The 20510-nt window shown below is 47.1% G+C and overlaps 1 protein-coding gene across 3 annotated transcripts in view; it reads left to right on the top strand.

The window, feature by feature from the left end:
* The window catches only part of SEC24D (SEC24 homolog D, COPII coat complex component), a 451689-nt gene that overhangs the window by 327783 nt on the left and 103396 nt on the right, over positions 1–20510 (top strand). For all 3 annotated transcript variants that reach the window (XM_063920228.1, XM_063920226.1, XM_063920227.1), the window contains exons 17-21: positions 3243–3388; positions 15669–15807; positions 15926–16044; positions 18253–18432; positions 18830–19021. In XM_063920228.1, the coding sequence (XP_063776298.1) occupies positions 3243–3388; positions 15669–15807; positions 15926–16044; positions 18253–18432; positions 18830–19021 (776 nt within the window). The remainder of the gene's footprint in view (positions 1–3242; positions 3389–15668; positions 15808–15925; positions 16045–18252; positions 18433–18829; positions 19022–20510) is intronic.

Below are 20510 nucleotides of genomic sequence, written 5' to 3'. Positions count from 1 at the left end.
TTGGCGGCCCTGGTTCAAAGCAGACTATTGCTTGCTGGATCTGTGACACGATTCAGCAGGCGCATTCTACGGCGGGATTGCCGTTACCGAAATTGATTAAGGTTCATTCCACTAGGAAGGTGGGCTCGTCTTGGGCGGTTGCCCAGGGGGTCTCGGCACTACTGCTATGCCGAGCTGCTAATTGGTCGGGGTCAAACACTTTTGCAAAGTTCTATAAGTGTGATACCCTGGCTGAGGAGGACCTCCTGCTTGCTCAATCGGTGCTGCTGAGTCATCCGCACTCTCCCGCCCGTTTGAGAGCTTTGGTATAATCCCCATGGTCCTTACGGAGTCCCAGCATCCTCTAGGACGTTAGAAAAAATAAGATTTTACACTTACCGGTAAATCTATTTCTCGTAGTCCGTAGAGGATGCTGGGTGCCCGTCCCAAGTGCGGACTTCTTCTGCAAGACTTGTATATAGTTATTGCTTACATAAGAGTTATATTATAGTTCATCGGTTTGGACCGAGACTTTGTTGTTTGTTCATACTGTTAACTGGGTAGTTTATCACAAGTCATACAGTGTGATTGGTGTGGCTGGTATGAATCTTGCCCTTGGATTACCAAAATCCTTTCCTCGTACTGTCCATCTCCTCTGGGCACAGTTTCTCTAACTGAGGTGTGGAGGAGGGGCATAGAGGGAGGAGCCAGTGCACACCCAGAGTCTAAAGTGTTTCTTAAAGTGCCCATGTCTCCTGTGGAGCCCGTCTATTCCCCATGGTCCTTACGGAGTCCCAGCATCCTCTACGGACTACGAGAAATAGATTTACCGGTAAGTGTAAAATCTCATTTTTTTTGTTTTATAAATATCTCCACCCTGGCCTTTCTCTATGGTGGTGTAATTGGCTGATAGAGTTGTGTCTCCACAAAGGAGAAGCCATTTACAGATTAATCTACAGTTGAATTGTATGATGAGCTAGCTTCTGCTGTGTCAGTCCACCACTCCAAACAACTGATTGGCAAAGGTCATTCCCTGACTAGTGCTGATTGGGTCACAAACCTCACCTTAACATAAAATGCACCTCTTTGCTAATATATTCATTGTTACTCTATTGGGTCAGCATTACCTGAAGGCTAAGAGCAACGTGGCTGCTGCCTTCGGCAGGCTAATGCTGCATTCAGATCGCAAATGCCGGATCGTACCCGGTAAGAGAAACGTGTCCTTACCGGGTGGGATCCGGCATTTGCGCTCCTCTGCTGGCTTTCCGACCCGGCAATATACTGGGTCGGTTGCCATAGCAGCGGGGGGCGCAGCAGGGGCGGGGGTGGAGGCGGTGCTGGGAGATGAGCTCAGCTCCTGCGCCGCCTCTCCCTATGCTGTGAATGGGAGCTGTGTCGCATCGGAACGGCTCCCATTCACACTGCACCTGACCCGGTATTCAACCCGGTAATAACCCTTATTTTTTACCGGGTTGAATTACCGGGTCAGGCGACCCGCTAATTCTGCAAAGGACCTTTCACATCGCACACTGACCCGTTTCGACACGGCAATATGCCGTGTCGATACCGGGTTTTTAGTGCGATGTGAAAGGGGTATAACAGTTGGCTTGGTATGGGAAAAAGCTGCTTTGGCCTAATGAGTAATTGTCCCACACACAGCACACGGCTTATATAAGGTGAATCTGGGAGAAATATGCAGTAACAAATTACAGTGTTCCACTTGTACAGTTACTGGCCACATTATTAGGTACACATTGCTAGTACTCGGAAGGGCCCCACTCCTGTGCCCCAGAACAGCCTGAATTATTCTTGGCATGGGTACAACAATGTGCTGGAAATATTCCTTAGATAGTCTAGTCCTGATATGATAGCAAAGGCAAGTTTGAGGGAGGCCATAGAGGTGGATATTACAGTTGCTGAGGTGGAAAATAATGGTGGATTAGAGACTTGGCGGTACAAATATTAAACATCGTGTTTTGAAAGCCACCTAATTTAAACAGCAATGACCATTAATACAAAATCAGGCTTGTTTTGCAGTTATAGCTATTGCCATTTTAAATCCAACAAAGGGGTATAAGCAATTGAAGTCGGATCCATTCCGACATGAATTTGTCGGAATGGATCCGACAGGACCTATTCAATGACCATCTCAATCCGACTTCAAAAAAAGTCGGATTGAGATGAAGGTGCTGAGAGGGGGGGAGCAGCGGCTATAGCAGCTTAGCCGGAGGATGGGGCACCGCCGCCAGACCTCACAGCAGTGTACACCCGGCTCCAGCAAGCGGGACCTCGCTTGCTGGAGCCGAGTGGACACTGCCGTGAGCGCCGCGGTGCACCATCCTTCGGCTACGCTGCACTGCATGTATTAACGTGTGAACTCCTGTAACAAGCCAGACTTCACAGCAGCATCTGGTTACAGTAAGCGGGACCTCGCTTGCTGGAGTCGGGAGTGCGCTGCCGTGAGTGGCGGTGGTGCTCCATCCTCCGGCTACGCTGCTGTAGCCGCTGCTCTCCCCGGTCTCCCCACTGTTCTCAGCACCCTCATCTCCATCCGGCTTTTTTTTTAAGTCGGATTGAGATGGTCGGAAACAGGGCCAAAACCTGTCGTATTTGACCCCGTTTCCGTCAGAAGCACGCGGATCGGCAGCTATTCCGCCGATCCACGTGCTTTCCGACAAGTCGAATTCTCCGACTTGTTGGATAAAAAAGCCGGGGATTGAATAGGTCGGAACCCCTTCCGCCCTGAAAAAGTCGAAAACTGCCGTCTTTCCGACAAGACGGCAGTTCCAACTTCAATTGAATATACCCCAAAGACTCCGATAGTTGGCGTAGCGAAAACAAGTTATTTACTAAATATACCGTTTGATGACATCAGTGCTGAAAAAAAGGCCTGATATTACATATTAAAACTTGATTTACTGCAGAGAATAATTATTATTATTTTAATATCTATGCATGTGTGTTCTATTTCAACCAATGAGGAAAATAAATGTGCTAAAAGGAGTTACACAGCGTTGTTAGTCACACTACCACCACGTACTCTTTGGCTGTGTATCCCGGCTGTTACTGCAATGCTAGGCTATAGCAAGGCAGAAGATAGCTGTCAGAAAAAGCTAGGATGGCAGGTATATAATAAGCTGGGCTGGAATGGGTCTGCTGCTTCTTCTGTATGTCGTGTGTGCTTAACCAGCAGACATTGTAAAGATCTGTGCAACTGCTTTAATGGGTATAAACTAAATTTGCTTTTTTTTTCTCATGAAAAGGCTTTAGGGCCACAGATTTCTTTGGCGCTCTCTACATGAACAACACTACAGACATAGAAATGGCAGCTATAGACTCAGACAAAGCCGTGACTGTGGAGTTTAAACATGATGACAAGCTGAGCGAGGATGCAGGAGCACTGATTCAGGTAGACTTTTAGTCTGCAAGTCATGCTGAAGATATTTCTACAGTTTACTTCCAATATAAGTGGTTTGTATTGTATTAAAATGAAAGCGGTGGATGGGGCACATTTTACTGTAAGTTATATAGCCTTTTTTCCCTTTGAAATCTCCATCTCTGAGGTCCCAGGTCACTCTTCTCACGTACTTATTGTAGAAGTCACTTTGCACCATCTAGTTGCTCTTATCTGAGTAGGCGCATCTCTGGGTGCACTTTACCAATTGTGATAAACTTCACACTCACATAACTTACACACTCAGGCATGTTCCAGAGATCGCGACTGTAGCCTACTCCCAGAAATACTCTTATTGCATTAGGTGCACTTGTCACCCTAATATGATGATATGCGTATGGTAAAACTGCAGATTATTAATTAAAGCAAATGATTAAGAATAGTACAGTATGTGAGGGCAAGTTATAGACTTATAGCAGCAAGGACTTTGCTGCAGCTGAATTGTTTTCTAACAGTAGTTAGAAGACATTGCAGTCCTTATAGCAGCAAGGGCTTTGCCGCAGCTGAATTGTTTTCTAACAGTAGTTAGAAGACATTGCAGTTACCATTTTGTTCCTCTTTAACCATATTTGACATTAAGCCAGTTATCCACCCCAAACCTGTATTTTACAGATTATAATCCCATACCTGCCTTTCCCAAGTAGTTCTGAAGTAACTCAGCCCATCCATCATCCATCTCCACTAAAGAGGAGTAACTTGGAAGAAGAAGTAACTCACCCCACGAATGCCTGTACCTTTCAATCAGGCAGAGGCATTCACATATGTGCGCCGCGACTGCAGAAACGGTTCCTACGCATGTACAGTTTCCCCACCATAGCGATCAGAAAAGGAATCAGGCCTTGTATACAGACTCAGCCGCACACAAATATACAAGTGTATAAGTGTCATATATCAAATTAATCAGCACACTCCCCTTGTGCGTCCTAGTCATGTCGAGTTGCGAATAAGATGCATTTTCAGCAAAAAAAGATGCCCATCGTTAGCAGAGTTGCACGGGACCTGGCGGCTCATTTGTGCCAGGCATCTCATGCTGCGTGGCATATTGAGGCTAGATGTATGAAGTCGCATTTGTACTGTAGTCGTGAATAGCAACTAAATATTCAGTGAAAAGTAGCAAAATCTATCTATCTATCTATCTATCTATCTATCTATCTATCTATCTATCATATACAGTGGTGCATGAAAGTTTGTGAACCCTTCAGAATTTTCTATATTTCTGCTGAAATTTGGCCTAGAACTACCTAAAAGTAGATAAAGAGATCCAAATCAAACAAATGAGACAAAAAAATTAGACATGCTCATTTTTTTATTGAGGAAAATGATCCAATATCACATATCTGTGAGTAGCAAAAGTATGTGAACCTCTGCTTTCAGCATCTGCTATGACCCCCTTGTAAACGTTTCTGATAGTTGATTAGTCTTGAACATTTTACTCCATTCCTCCGTACAAAACAAGTTCAACTCTGTTATGTTGGTGGCTTTCCTCCCATGAACTGCTTGCTCGCTTCAGGTCCTTCCACAACATTTTGATTAAATTAAGGCCAGGACTTTGACTTGGCCATTCCAAAACTTCACATCTATTCTTCTTTAACCATACTTTGGTCAAATGGCTTGTGTACTTTGGGTCGTTGTCTTGTTGCATGACCCATGTTGGAATGCAGTGTTCTCCTTTCTCCAAACATACAATGCATCCGCTTCACTTTTTCCACATTTTGTTATGTTACAGCCTTATTCCAAAATGGAATAAATTCATTTTTTTCCTCAAAATTCTACGCACAATACCCCATAATGACAACGTGAAAAAAGTTTTTTTTGAGATTTTTGCAAATTTATTAAAAATAAAAAACTTAAGAAATCACATGTACATAAGTATTCACAGCCTTTGCCATGAAGCTCAAAATTGAGCTCAGGTGCATCATATTTCAACTGATCATCCTTGAGATGTTCCTATAGCTTAATTGGAGTCCACCTGTGGTAAATTCAATTGATTGGACATGATTTGGAAAGGCACACACCTATCTATATAAGGTCCCACACTTGACAGTGCATGTCTGAGCACAACCAAATTATGAAGTCAAATGAATTGTCTGTAGACCTCCGAGACAGGATTGTCTCGAGGCACAAATCTAGGGAAGGGTACAGAAAAAATCTGCTGCTTTGAAGGTCCTAATGAGCACAGAGGCCTCCATAATCCATAAATGGAAGACGTTCGGAACCACCAGAACTCTTCCTAAAGCTGGCCGGCCGTCTAAACTGAGCGATCGGGGGAGAAGGGCCCTAGTCAGGGAGGTGACCAAGACCCCGATGGTCAATCTGTCAGAGCTACAGCATTCGTTTGTGGATAGAGAAGAACCTTCCAGAAGGACAACCATCTCTGCAGCAATCCACCAATCAGGCCTGTATGGTAGATTGACCAGACGGAAGCCACTCTTTAGTAAAAAGCACATGGCAGCCCGACTGGAGTTTGCCAAAATGCACCTGAAGGACTCTCAGACCATGAGAAACAAAATTCTCTGGTCTGATGAGACAAAGATTGAACTCTTTGGCGTGAATGCCAGGCGTCATGTTTGTTGGAAACCAGGTACTGCTCATCACCAGGCCAATACCATCCCTACAGTGAAACATGGTGGTGGCAGCATCATGCTGTGGGGATGTTTTTCAGCGGCAGGAACTGGGAGACTAGTTAGGATAGAGGGAAAGATGAATGCAGCAATGTACAAAGACATCCTGGATGAAAACTTACTCCAGAGTGCTCTTGACCTCAGACGGGGCGACTGTTCATCTTTCAGCAGGACAACAACCCTAAGCACACATCCAAGATACCAAAGGAGTGGCTTCAGGACAACTCTGTGAATGTCCTTGAGTGGCCCAGCCAGAGTCTAGACTTGAATCCGATTGAACATCTCTGGAGAGATCTGAAAATGGCTGTGCACCAACGCTTCCCATCCAACCTGATGGAGCTTGAGAGGTGCTGCACAGAGGCAAAGAGGAATGGGCGAAACTGGCCAAAGATAGGTGTGCCAAGCTTGTGGCATCATATTCAAAAAGACTTGAGGCTGTAATTGCTGCCAAAGATGCATCAACAAAGTATTGAGCAAAGGGTGTGAATACTTATGTACATGTGATTTCTTAGTTTTTTATTTTAAATAAATTTGCAAAAATCTAAAAAAAAACTTTTTCATGTTGTCATTATGGGGTATTGTGTGTAGAATTTTGAGGAAAAATGAATAAAGCTGTGACATAACAAAATGTGGAAAAAGTTAAGTGCTGTGAATACTTTCCGGTGCACTGTAACACTCCTCATTTAAGCCTATTTTGGACTCAATGGGGGTAATTCTAAGTTGATCGCAGCAGGAATTTTGTTAGCAGTTAAGCAAAACCATGTGCACTGCAGGGGAGGCAGATATAACGTGCAGAAAGAGTTAGATTTGGGTGGGTTATTTTGTTTCTGTGCAGGGTAAATACTGGCTGCTTTATATTTACACTGCAAATTAGATTGCAGATTGAACACACCACACCCAAATCTAACTCTCTCTGCACATGTTACATCTGCCCCCCCTGCAGTGCACATGGTTTTGCCCAACTGCTAAAAAATTTCCTGCTGCGTTCAACTTGGAATTACCCCAATATACAGAAAAAATGCCTCACTCTGAGAGTGAGTATACCCTGCGCTTGATTAGAGCTGATTTATCCAAGCAACTGTATCACCTTGGATAGTCAATCCAAAAACACTAAATAAACAAAACCAAATAACAGCACTACGTCCTTACGGAGTTACTTACTGGTCCTTACGGAGTTCCCAGCATCCACTACGGACTACGAGAAATAGAATTACCGGTGAGTAAATTCTTATTTTTATTTTCTATTTTGGACTCATCTGTCAAAAAAAACATTGGACCTAGGGGGTGATTCAAACCTGATCGCTGGGCTGCTAACTTTACTGTCCTGCATTCAGATAGTCGCCGACCCCCCCCCCCAGGGGGATTGCAGGTGTGTATGCTGAGCTGCTAAAATCCACAGTGTGCAGTCTCTGCGCAGCCCAGGACTTACTCCTACAGTGCGATCAAAATAGGCTGATAGGGGCCGGAGCTGACTTCAGACACCCTCCCTGAAAACGCTTGAGCACGCATGCGTTTTTCCGTACACTCCCAATAAACGGTCAGTTACCACCCACAAATGGCTTCCTTTCAATCACCATGCACATGCCCGTGCGATACGATTTTTTGCGCCATCCCGACGCTGACCGGTGATGCCCGTTGTTACTGTCCGACGCGTGTGCGCATTGAGGTGCATACGCATACGCAGTTAGTACCTGATCACCTGCTGTACGAAAAAGCACAGCAGCGATCAAGTCTAAATCACCCCTCTAATACAGACCTGATCATAGATGTGCAAAAAAATGCACATCTACGATCAAAATCTTTGACATGCGGAGGGACTAACTAGTTTGGGAAAAAAGAGAGAATCTGTGTTGTTGATGCACAAGGAGAAAAATCATTGTATCACATTAAAATATAACCTCTAACCTTTCTTTTTTCCCAGACTCATTAGCTGTACATATACTGTGGATGACAGCACCCCCTTCTCTGATAATAATTCATTTGTGATATTAAGAGGGGTTTCATAAGTGGGTGTGCAGATATCTAATCTACATGCGAGGGGACGCGTGCCGCATGATGGGTCCTGTCGTGCCGCATGATAGGTCCTGTCGTCCCCCACCCCCCCCGCAGACATGCGAAAGCGATGCTTTTGCTCCTGACTAGTAGCTCTCTACCTACACAGCCTAGCTGCGAAGGCAAGACGGCTACCCGACATGTTTTTGGCTGCAGCAACGGCCGGACACATCTCCATTGTCTGGACTGCGCCCCCAACTGTCCCGTGACTGCCTCTGCTTGTCAGTCAGGCAGAGGCGATCGCACAAGTGTATGCGCACTGCGGCTTCTGTGCGTGTGCACACTGCACTGGCCTTCAGCCTACGTAATGCGTATGCTGCCACTGCAGCGACCAGGCCTGAATTAGGCCCATTGTTCCAATAGCCAGGGCAGTAGAGAGCCTGGCTGGGCCCAGGTACGTTTCAGGGGCCATGGCCTAATCACAGGAGGCGTGGCCTAATCACAGGAGGCGTGGCCTCTACAACCTTAGAAAAAACAAATGTATTTTCTCTGACGTCCTAGTAGATGCTGGGTACTCCGTAAGGTCCATGGGGAATAGACGGGCTCCGCAGGAGACTGGGCACTCTTAAAAGAAAGATTAGGTACTATATCTGGTGTGCACTGGCTCCTCCCTCTATGCCCCTCCTCCAGACCTCAGTTAGAATCTGTGCCCGGCCAGAGCTGGGTGCTCCTAGTGGGCTCTCCTGAGCTCACTAGAATAGAAAGTATTTGTTAGGTTTTTTATTTTCAGTGAGATCTGCTGGCAACAGACTCACTGCTACGAGGGACTGAGGGGAGAGAAGCAAACCTACCTGCTTGCAGCTAGCTTCTGCTTCTAAGGCTACTGGACACCATTAGCTCCAGAGGGATCGAACACAGGGCCCGACCTCGATCGTCCGTTCCCGGAGCCGCGCCGCCGTCCCCTTTGCAGAGCCAGAAGACGGAAGATGGCTATCTTCCTCAGCACAGCCAGCGCCATTTTCTCTTCACAGCTCCGCTGGAAGGACGCTCCCCAGGCTCTCCCCTGCAGTATCCAGTACAACAAGGGTAAAAAAGAGGGGGGGCACATAAATTTAGGCGCAGTTTGTGTTAATAAGCAGCTATTGGGAAAAATCACTCAGTATAGTGAAAATCCCTGTGTTATATAGCGCTGTGGTGTGTGCTGGCATACTCTCTCTCTGTCTCCCCAAAGGACTTTGTGGGGTCCTGTCCTCAGTCAGAGCTTTCCCTGTGTGTGTGCGGTGTGTCGGTACGGCTGTGTCGACATGTTTGATGAGGAGGGCTACGTGGAGGCGGAGCAGGAGCCGATAAGTGTGATGTCGCCCCCTACGGGGCCGACACCGGAGTGGATGGATATGTGGAAGGTATTAACCGACAGTGTCAACTCTTTACATAAAAGGTTCGATGACGTAACAGCCTTGGGACAGCCGGCATCTCAGCCTGCGCCTGCCCAGGCGTCTCAGAGGCCATCAGGGGTTTAAAAACGCCCGCTAGCTCAGATGGCAGACACAGATGTCGACACGGAGTCTGACTCCAGTGTCGACGAGGATGAGACAAATGTACAGTCCACAAGGGCCATCCGATGCATGATTACGGCAATGAAAAATGTGTTGCACATTTTTGACATTAACCCGGTTACCACTAAAAAGGGTATTATGTTTGGGGAGAAAAAGCAGCCAGTGACTTTTCCCCCATCTGATGAATTAAATGAATTGTGTGAAGAAGCGTGGTGTTCCCCTGATAAGAAACTAGTGATTTCTAAGAGGTTACTGATGGCGTACCCTTTCCCGCCAACGGATAGGTTACGCTGGGAGACATCCCCTAGGGTGGACAAGGCGCTCACACGATTATCTAAAAGGGTGGCACTGCCGTCTCAGGATACGGCCGCCCTAAAGGAGCCTGCAGATAGAAAGCAGGAGGCTATCCTGAAGTCTGTATATACACACTCAGGTACTATACTGAGACCTGCTATTGCTTCAGCATGGATGTGTAGTGCTGTAGCAGCATGGTCTGATACCCTGTCAGACAACATTGATACCCTCGACAGGGATGCTATTTTGCTAACCATAGAGCATATAAAGGACGTCATCTTGTATATGAGGGATGCACAGAGGGACATTTGCCGGCTGGCATCTAGAATTAATGCAATGTCCATTTCTGCCAGGAGAGTATTATGGACTCGGCAGTGGACAGGTGATGCTGATTCTAAAAGGCACATGGAGGTTTTACCTTATAAGGGTGAGGAATTGTTTGGGGACGGTCTCTCGGACCTCGTATCCACAGCAACAGCTGGGAAGTCGACTTTTTTACCTCAGGTTCCCTCACAGCCTAAGAAAGCACCGTATTATCAAGTACAGTCCTTTCGGCCTCAGAAAGGCAAGCGGGTCAGAGGCGCATCCTTTCTGCCCAGAGGCAGGGGTAGAGGAAAAAAAGCTGCACCAGACAGCCAGTTCCCAGGAACAAAAATCCTCCCCTGCTTCCACTAAGTCCACCGCATGACGCTGGGGCTCCACAGGTGGAGCCAGGTGCGGTGTGGGCGCGTCTCCAGAACTTCAGCGACCAGTGGGTTCGCTCACAGGTGGATCTCTGGGTTCTACAAGTGGTATCTCAGGGATACAAGCTGGAGTTCGAGGCGACTCCCCCTCGCCGTTACCTCAAATCAGCCTTGCCAGCGGCTCCCAGGGAAAGGGAGGTAGTACTGGCGGCTATTCACAAGCTGTACCTTCAGCAGGTGATAAACAAGGTTCCCCTCCTTCAACAGGGACGGGGTTACTATTCCACAATGTTTGTGGTACCGAAACCAGACTGTTCGGTGAGACCCATTCTAAATTTAATATCCTTGAACACTTATGTAAGGAAGTTCAAGTTCAAAATGGAATCGCTCAGGGCGGTTATTGCAAGCCTGGAAGAGGGGGATTTTATGGTGTCGCTGGACATCAAGGACGCTTATCTGCATGTCCACATTTACCCACCTCACCAGGAGTACCTCAGGTTTGTGGTACAGGACTGTCATTACCAATTCCAGACGTTGCCGTTTGGTCTGTCCACGGCACCGAGGGTATTTACCAAGGTAATGGCCGAAATGATGATACTCCTTCGGAAGAAGGGAGTTATAATTATCCCGTACTTGGACGATCTCCTTATAAAGGCGAGGTCCAAGGAGCAGTTGTTAGTCAACGTAGCACTATCTCGGGAAGTGCTGCAACAGCACGGCTGGATTCTGAATATCCCAAAGTCGCAGATGATTCCTGCGACGCGTCTGCTGTTCTTGGGCATGATTCTGGACACAGAACAGAAGAAGGTGTTTCTCCCGGTGGAGAAGGCCCAGGAATTGTCATCTCTGGTCAGGGACCTCCTGAAACCAAAACAGGTGTCGGTGCATCACTGCACGCGAGTCCTGGGAAAGATGGTAGCTTCTTACGAAGCAATTCCCTTCGGCAGGTTCCATGCAAGGATCTTTCAGTGGGATCTGTTAGACAAGTGGTCCGGATCGCATCTTCAGATGCATCGGCTGATCACCCTGTCCCCGAGGGCCAGGGTGTCTCTGCTGTGGTGGCTGCAGAGTGCTCATCTTCTCGAGGGCCGCAGATGCGGCATACAGGACTGGGTCCTGGTGACCACGGATGCAAGCCTCCGAGGTTGGGGGGCAGTCACTCAGGGAAGGAACTTCCAAGGACAGTGGTCAAGTCAGGAGACTTCCCTTCACATAAATATTCTGGAACTAAGGGCCATTTACAACGCCCGGAGTCAAGCAGAACCCCTGCTTCAAAACCAACCGGTGCTGATTCAGTCAGACAACATCACGGCGGTCGCCCATGTAAACCGCCAGGGCGGCACAAGAAGCAGGATGGCAATGGCAGAAGCCACAAGGATTCTTCGATGGGCGGAGAATCACGTGCTAGCACTGTCAGCAGTGTTCATTCCGGGAGTGGACAACTGGGAAGCAGACTTCCTCAGCAGGCACGACCTCCACCCGGGAGAGTGGGGACTTCATCCAGAAGTCTTCACGCTGATTGTAAATCGTTGGGAACGGCCACAGGTAGACATGATGGCGTCCCGCCTCAACAAAAAGCTAAAAAGATATTGCGCCAGGTCAAGGGACCCTCAGGCGATAGCTGTGGACGCCCTGGTGACACCGTGGGTATACCAGTCGGTTTATGTGTTCCCTCCTCTTCCTCTCATACCCAAGGTACTGAGGATAATAAGAAAGAGAGGAGTAAGAACTATACTCATCGTTCCGGATTGGCCAAGAAGAACTTGGTACCCAGAACTACAAGAAATGATCTCAGAGGACCCATGGCCTCTGCTGCTCCGACAGGACCTGCTGCAGCAGGGGGCCTGTCTGTTCCAAGACTTACCGCAGCTGCGTTTGACGGCATGGCGGTTGAACGCCGGATCCTAACGGAAAAGGGCATTCCAGATGAAGTGATTCCTACGCTGATAAAAGCTAGGAAGGATGTGACAGCAAAACATTATCACCGCATATGGCGAAAATATGTTGCTTGGTGTGAGGCCAGGAAGGCCCCAACAGATGAATTCCAGCTGGGTCGATTTCTGCACTTCCTACAGTCAGGAGTGACTATGGGCCTAAAATTGGGATCCATTAAAGTCCAGATTTCGGCCCTGTCTATTTTCTTTCAAAAAGAACTGGCTTCACTGCCTGAAGTTCAGACGTTTGTTAAGGGAGTGCTGCATATTCAGCCCCCTTTTGTGCCTCCAGTGGCACCTTGGGATCTCAACGTTGTGTTGGATTTCCTGAAATCACATTGGTTTGAGCCACTTAAGACCGTGGAGTTGAAGTATCTCACGTGGAAGGTAGTCATGCTGTTGGCCTTGGCCTCAGCTAGGCGTGTGTCAGAATTGGCGGCTTTGTCATGTAAAAGCCCATATCTGATTTTCCATATGGACAGGGCAGAATTGAGGACTCGTCCACAATTTCTCCCAAAGGTGGTGTCAGCGTTTCATTTGAACCAACCTATTGTGGTGCCTGCGGCTACTCGGGACTTGGAGGAATCCAAGTTGCTGGACGTAGTCCGGGCCCTGAAAATCTACGTTTCCAGGACGGCTAGAGTCAGAAAAACTGACTCGCTATTTATCCTGCATGCACCCAACAAGCTGGGTGCTCCTGCTTCAAAGCAGACTATTCTGCGGCTGGACTGCCGCATCCTAAATCAGTAAAAGCCCATTCCACGAGGAAGGTGGGCTCTTCTTGGGCGGCTGCCCGAGGGGTCTCGGCTTTACAACTTTGCCAAGCTGCTACTTGGTCGGGTTCAAACACTTTTGCAAAATTCTACAAGTTTGATACCCTGGCTGAGGAGGAACTGGAGTTTGCTCATTCGGTGCTGCAGAGTCATCCGCACTCTCCCGCCCGTTTGGGAGCTTTGGTATAATCCCCATGGTCCTGACGGAGTCCCCAGCATCCACTAGGACGTCAGAGAAAATAAGAATTTACTCACCGGTAATTCTATTTCTCGTAGTCCGTAGTGGATGCTGGGAGCCCGTCCCAAAGTGCGGACTCTCTGCAATACATGTATATAGTTATTGCTTAACTAAAGGTTTATTGTTATGAGCCATCTGTTGACTGAGGCTCAGTTGTTGTTCATACTGTTAACTGGGTATAGTTATCACAAGTTGTACAGTGTGATTGGTGTGGCTGGTATGAGTCTTACCCTGGATTCCAAATCCTTTCCTAGTAATGTCAGCTCTTCCGGGCACAGTTTCCCTAACTGAGGTCTGGAGGAGGGGCATAAAGGGAGGAGCCAGTGCACACCAGATATAGTATCTAATCTTTCTTTTAAGAGTGCCCAGTCTCCTGCGGAGCCCGTCTATTCCCCATGGTCCTTACGGAGTACCCAGCATCCACTACGAACTACAGAAATAGAATTACCGGTGAGTAAATTCTTATTTTAAGCGCCTCCCTGGCCACACTGCTGCTCATCACACAGCAGCATGTGCTGGGCTGAAGAGAAGAGCTGCAGCTGCTGCTGCCAGGTACACTCTAATAGCTTTCTGGCTTGTCCAGGTGATCTTTAGCAAACTGCTAACGGGCAGCAATGTTCTTTCTGGAGAGCAGCTTCTTTCTCCCTGCAATCTTGCCATGCACATTGTTGTTCAATGTCCTCCTGATGGTGGAGTCATGAACATTAACATTAGCTAATGTGAGAAAGGGCTTCAGTTGCTTAGAGGTTACCTTGGGTTCCTTTGTGACCTAGCAAACTATTAAACGCCTTGCTTTTGGCGTGAGCTTTGTTGGTTGACCACTCCTGGTGAGGGTAATAATGGTCTGGAATTTCCACCATTTGTATATAATCTGTCTGACTGTTGATTGGTGGAGTCCAAACTCTTTAGACATGGTTTTGTCATTTTTTCCACCCTGCTGAGCATCAACAACTCTTCTTCTGAGGTCCTCAGAAATCTCCTTTGTTCGTGGCATGATACACTTCCACAAACATGTGTTGTGAACATCAGACTTTGATAGATCCCTGTTCTTTTATAAAGACAGGTTATCCACTCACACCTGATTGTCATCCCATAAATTGAAAATCAAAATATCTGCTAAGCCTAAAGGTTCACATACTTTTTTGCCACTCACAGATATGTGATATTGGATCATTTTTCTCAATAATAAATGAGCATGTCTATTTTTTTTGTCTCATTTGTTTGATTTGGTTCTCTTTATCTACTTTTAGGACTTGCGTGAAAATCTAAGGTAGTTTTAGACCAAATTTCAGCAGAAATATAGAAAATTCTGATGGGTTCACAAACTTTCAAGCACCACTGTATAACAGCCATTAAATGCAATGGGGATGGTTCTGGGTCAGATGCAGCAGCAGTATCGGATGCAGTGGAGCAATGTTTTTAGTCTGTGCATGTGTCGGAGTTGCACCGTGCATGCGTCCCGATTTTGGACGTACAGAGTGGCAGTAGAGATTTGGAGGCACTGTAACAGAGAAATGTGAGGGGCGTTCCTAGACGGTGACTGTAAGGTAATAGGGTAGGGCTAAGCAGATTCCCTGTTGTGCCTTATGGGAGTGTCGAAGGTGTAATGTGGGTGTGTACAGAGACGCTGAACCGCTCATATAGGAAGCCATACTCAGACGGAGAAACTGCATAGGGCTGACAAAAGTTTCAGTGGTGCGACTAATGGTCTAAAGATGCACCAAGCAGTATTTCAGTGTCTGCAGATGCTGTCAGTGGGCGTCTGACTCCTTGCACATTCGATCTACACCAGGAAGTGCTTTGTAGCAGCATTAGTATAAAGACACAGGGGCGAACAGAATCAGGCCCAGTGTGTTTCCGTTGTGTACTGCGAGTATTAGCAGGTGTAGCACTCACAGTGAAGCTATGCCTCCATGAAAAAGTGGAAGTCACATCTGCAATCTCGCATGCTGTATGTGACCACCTCTGAATACTGTAGGTCATAAAACTGTGACTTTTTTTGGAAGCAATTTGAAATTCGATTTGCGTCTAATTCTGAATAAGGCCGCAATGTACTGCTTTATTCATTCAATTGTGTAAACATGAATGTGCAAAATACTACAATATTCTCTGCCATAAAGTTATGTGTCCTTGTCTAACTTCAGTGTGCTCTATTATACACAACTATCGGTGGCCAGAGACGCCTGCTTATACATAACATCAGTCTGACCTGCAGTTCGCAACTTTCAGATCTATACAAGAGCTGTGAGACAGACGCCCTCATAAACTTCTTCGCTAAATCAGGTACTTATTAAACTTCCTTTATGTAAACTTTCACTTCAAATGTTGTTCTGTTGTTATGGTCCTTTATGCATGTGTATGTGTGAACAGATTACATTGTAAGATCATTGTTTCATTTCAGCTTACAAAGCAATCCTGAATCATCCTCTAAAGACAGTGCGTGATGTTTTGATCAATCAGACTGCGCACATGCTTGCATGCTATAGGAAGAACTGCGCCAGCCCATCGGCTGTCAGCCAGGTAGGTGGCAGAAATCTATAACACTAGCCTTCCTTCTTCTGGCAAAGATTGGTTTTGACCCCATAATATTAATGGGACCTGTTTGTTGGAGAGCCAAATTTGTATGTGCACTCTGGTTAATGTAATACAGCACACACAATTGCTGCATGTCATAAAACAGCCCCATGCAGAGTTGAGTGTGTAACAGGGATGGCCCCAGGTCCACTAGCACCCTGTGCACAAAATTTTTGAGTCTCCCCCTCGTATAAGCAGAGCAATGGATGTTGATAGTGACAGGGGTCTCTGCACAGAGCTGACATCTGCACAGTGCCATCAGGTACCTGTAAAACTGTATGCAGTCAGTGTGCTCTGTGCAAGTGGAGAAGGACTGCTGTGGCCCGTTGGCTGTGGCTGGAGAAGGGCTGCTGTGGGCTGCCGGCTAGGGCTGGAAAAGGAGGGTGGAGAAGGGCTGCTGTGGGCTGCCGGCTAGGGCTGTAGAAAGAGGGTGGAGAAGGGCTGCTGTGGGCTGCCGGCTAGGGCTGGAGAAGGGCTGCTGTGGGCTGCCGGCTGGAGAAGGAGGGTGGAGAAGGGCTGCTGTGGGCTGCTGGCTAGGGCTGGAGAAGGAGGGTGGAGAAGGGCTGCTGTGGGCTGCCGGCTAGGGCTGTAGAAGGAGGGTGGAGAAGGGCTGCTGTGGGCTGCCGGCTAGGGCTGGAGAAGGGCTGCTGTGGGCTGCCGGCTAGGGCTGGAGAAGGATGGTGGAGAAGGGCTGCTGTGGGCTGCCGGCTAGGGCTGGAGAAGGAGGGTGGAGAAGGGCTGCTGTGGGCTGCCAGCTAGGGCTGTAGAAGGAGAGTGGAGAAGGGCTGCTGTGGGCTGCCGGCTAGGGCTGGAGAAGGGCTGCTGTGGGCTGCCGGCTGGAGAAGGAGGGTGGAGAAGGGCTGCTGTGGGCTGCCGGCTAGGGCTGGAGAAGGAGGGTGGAGAAGGGCTGCTGTGGGCTGCCGGCTAGGGCTGTAGAAGGAGGGTGGAGAAGGGCTGCTGTAGGCTGCCAGCTAGGGCTGGAGGGCTGCTGGGGGACGCCGGCTGGGGGCTAGAGAAGGGCTGCTATGGGCTGCCAGCTAGGGCTGGAGAAGGAGGGAGGAGAGGGGCTGCTGTGGGCTGCCGGCTAGGGCTGGAGAAGACATTTTATATGACCATGTACATGGGAGGGTGTTATTCAGATCCCAAAGCATCAGCGATGGGATGCACAAAGTAACAATTGTCTGTACATTGTACATGCGCGGTACCTATTCTGCGCTTGCGCAAATGAGTCCTGCAACATAGCACGCAGTCCCGAATCAGACTGTCAGTGACTGACAGTTTGATGCCGTTTTGAGGCAGGAAGGGGGCGGCGACGGTTCAGTATTTCCAAATGGAGGCTTGTCACCATCATTTAGGGGGAGGGATAGGGCCAGGGATCTCCATGACTGCACTGAGATTTCCTGGCCTCTGCGACAGGCGGCTTGCGCATCACCATGGGTTTCGCAAGCCGTCTGATGGTGAGTGATCCGATGCTCTGTCCTGGGACACAGGTCGGATCACTACTGTAGCAGAAGCCATCGCTTGTAATAGACGCCTCCTATGCTGCATTACCATACAGAGCGAGCAACTCCTTCCACATCTGAGTCAGGCCCAGTATGCACAGCATTAGTCTGGGGATCCTTCTGTTGGCAGATATCTCATTAATTACTCTTATTAAATACTTTAGTGGAGTGGGAATAAACTTATATAGCAGAGAACACCCATGAAAATGTGAACATTGCACCCCTGTAGCTCATTATAATAATCTCACTCTGCAGGAAACTTAGTTTCTACACTGTTCCATAAAATCATTTTCCTACTCTATTATGCTAGGAAACCAACTCCTGCCTCTTTATATGAAACCTTCTCTCATATGAGTGTGGTATGAAAAGTTGATATTCAGAATGTCAGCATTGCTGGATTGTGGACAGTCGGCATGTTTGCCATGCGGTTTTGCATAGACTACATAACTATCCCTAAACCTAACAGCACCCTAACCCTAATTGCAGCCTGTACGTTTTCCCTACAAATGTTCCCCTTTGTCTTCAGTACTGTGCACTACTGAGGCTCAGTGATGTGTGACGGAACATAGTCATGCATAGTAAAAGCTTTGTAAAATGTGTAAGTCTCATCTGAGTCATTAGCTGAATGTATTCTGACATCTCTCTTCCCCAGCTGATCCTTCCGGACTCCATGAAAGTGCTGCCAGTCTATATGAACTGCTTGTTAAAGAATGAGGTTCTAGTTGGCAGCCCAGAGATTGCCACTGACGAGAGGACTTTCCAAAGGCAGCTGCTAACGTCAATGGATGTGGCCAGCTCCCAGCTCTTTTTCTACCCACTACTTTTCCCAATAGTAAGTGAACGTTGCAGGAAAACACAAACCTCAGCCACCACAATAGTATGTATATAAGGGACACTACACAGATTGCAACTCTGTAACCATATAAAGGCTTATGGTAAAAGTTAGCATAACACCAAATTTTCACCAGTGATAAAGGGTGGCGGCTAGAACCAGCATTCACTTCTGCTTTATGCCAGTGCTGTCTGTAATAACCGAAATGTAGCACAATAGTTAAAGCAGTACAACTTGTGCAATGCTTCATGATATTTATATGAGCATACATATTGTAAAAATAGAGTAATATCTGTGTACTGTTTTCTTTCAGTACGTCTATTTTGTACAAAGGGATAGTTACTGTAGTGTCTGCATGTAAGTAAATACTCTTCTGTACTTTTGTGATTTAATTCAGCACACAATGGACATCAAGAGTGACACCATTCCTGCAGCTGTGCGCTGCTCCGAGGAGCGTTTGTCCGATGGAGGAATATTCCTATTGGCCAATGGAATAAACATGTTCCTGTGGTTGGGTATCAGTTCTCCACCTGAATTTATCCAAGGCATTTTTAATGTGCCCTCCTTTGCACACATCAGCTCAGAAGTCGTAAGTCATTCACGTATAGAAACAATATAATAATTATGATGTCATGTAAGTGTGGCAGAAAAATAGAGGGCATATATCGGATTAATCATCTTAGTACAGAACACTTATATAAAGCAATGCATATATTTCTTGCTAATATGGCCCTACTATAATGTGAGTGCAGAACTCAGCTTCAACTGTTAAGCGGGCAGGACAAGGGGCATGATGATGTGATTCTATATAAAGATGTGTCCTCATACATCTCTGTTGTAGCCATGCCAATCAGCCCCTCTTGGCACGCCAGGTCACGTGAGAATCTTTTTTGTGCCGGACGTCTTTTTCCTGGAAAAATGCATCTTAGTCGTAACGCAATGCGACTAGGACACAGGAGGAGACTGTGCTAATTAATTTGATATACAAATGGAGCCGCACTCATCCGTGACTAGGTGATCCGCCAGGAATGCAAAGAGACGCTCTCCCATTCTAATGAATAGGGTGCGTCAGTGTCTCCATCACAGACGCGCAGGCGCCCCGGATGGAGACGCTCTCCCATTCACAGGCATAGACGGAGCCACGACTAGCGTGGCTCCATCTGTATGACACTTGTATCGCTGTATGACACTTGTATCTCTGTGTGGGACTGAGTCTGTATACAGAGCAGAACAGAACTTGTATTGGAAAAAAGCTGTGGCTGTTACATTATAGCACTTTGTGTACAGATTGAGGGACTCAGGGCCTAATTCAGGGTTGATCGCAAAAGCAAAATCTTTCTCTAATTTCTTTCTGTATTGGGCAAATTCATTAGGAGTGACTGTGATAACTGTGTACAGTATTTTACTTTTATATATATATATATATATATATATATATATATATATTCAAAAAATGCCCGGCACTCTGAAGAATATTGAAAAAGCCGGGTGCCCTCTGCGAAGCGTTGAAATACAGTAGAAAAAAGGCAGCGGCACTCCATCAATAAAGGTTCACGCCTTGACAAAGGGGTTTAAGGACCCCGAAACGTTGGTTCGTTGTGACCGTTGTTTGCCATGTTTTGATTCACTAAATCTTTGATTCATTTATTGACGGAGTGCCGCTGCCTTTTTTCTACTGTATATATATATATATAGATCAGGCATAAAAGGAGATTGACTCACTGATTGACTCATCATGAAATCTCTTAAACCGCAAGGCCTACAATCTTGAAACCTGGCAGGTAGCTTCTCCTTAGGTCCCAGGTGCTTTCTAGGAACCGGTTTTACAAATGTCACTGCCCATCCGCGGAAAACGCCAAAAATGGATGTGTATGTATGTATGTATGTATGTATATTTCTGCAGCGGGGTACACTGGGTTCCACAGGGAATAACATCGGGGTGTAGAGTAGGATCTTGATCCGAGGCACCAACAGGCTAAAGCTTTGACTGTTCCCAAGATGCTCAGCGCCACCTCCTCTATAACCCCACCTCCATGCACAGGAGCTCAGTTTGTAAGTTTGCAGCTAACAGGTAGGGC

The sequence above is a fragment of the Pseudophryne corroboree genome, chromosome 1, assembly GCF_028390025.1.
Source record: "Pseudophryne corroboree isolate aPseCor3 chromosome 1, aPseCor3.hap2, whole genome shotgun sequence".
Lineage (NCBI taxonomy): Eukaryota > Metazoa > Chordata > Amphibia > Anura > Myobatrachidae > Pseudophryne > Pseudophryne corroboree.
The sequence above is the reverse complement of the archived record's forward strand: the minus strand, read 5'-3'. Positions and strand labels throughout refer to the sequence as shown.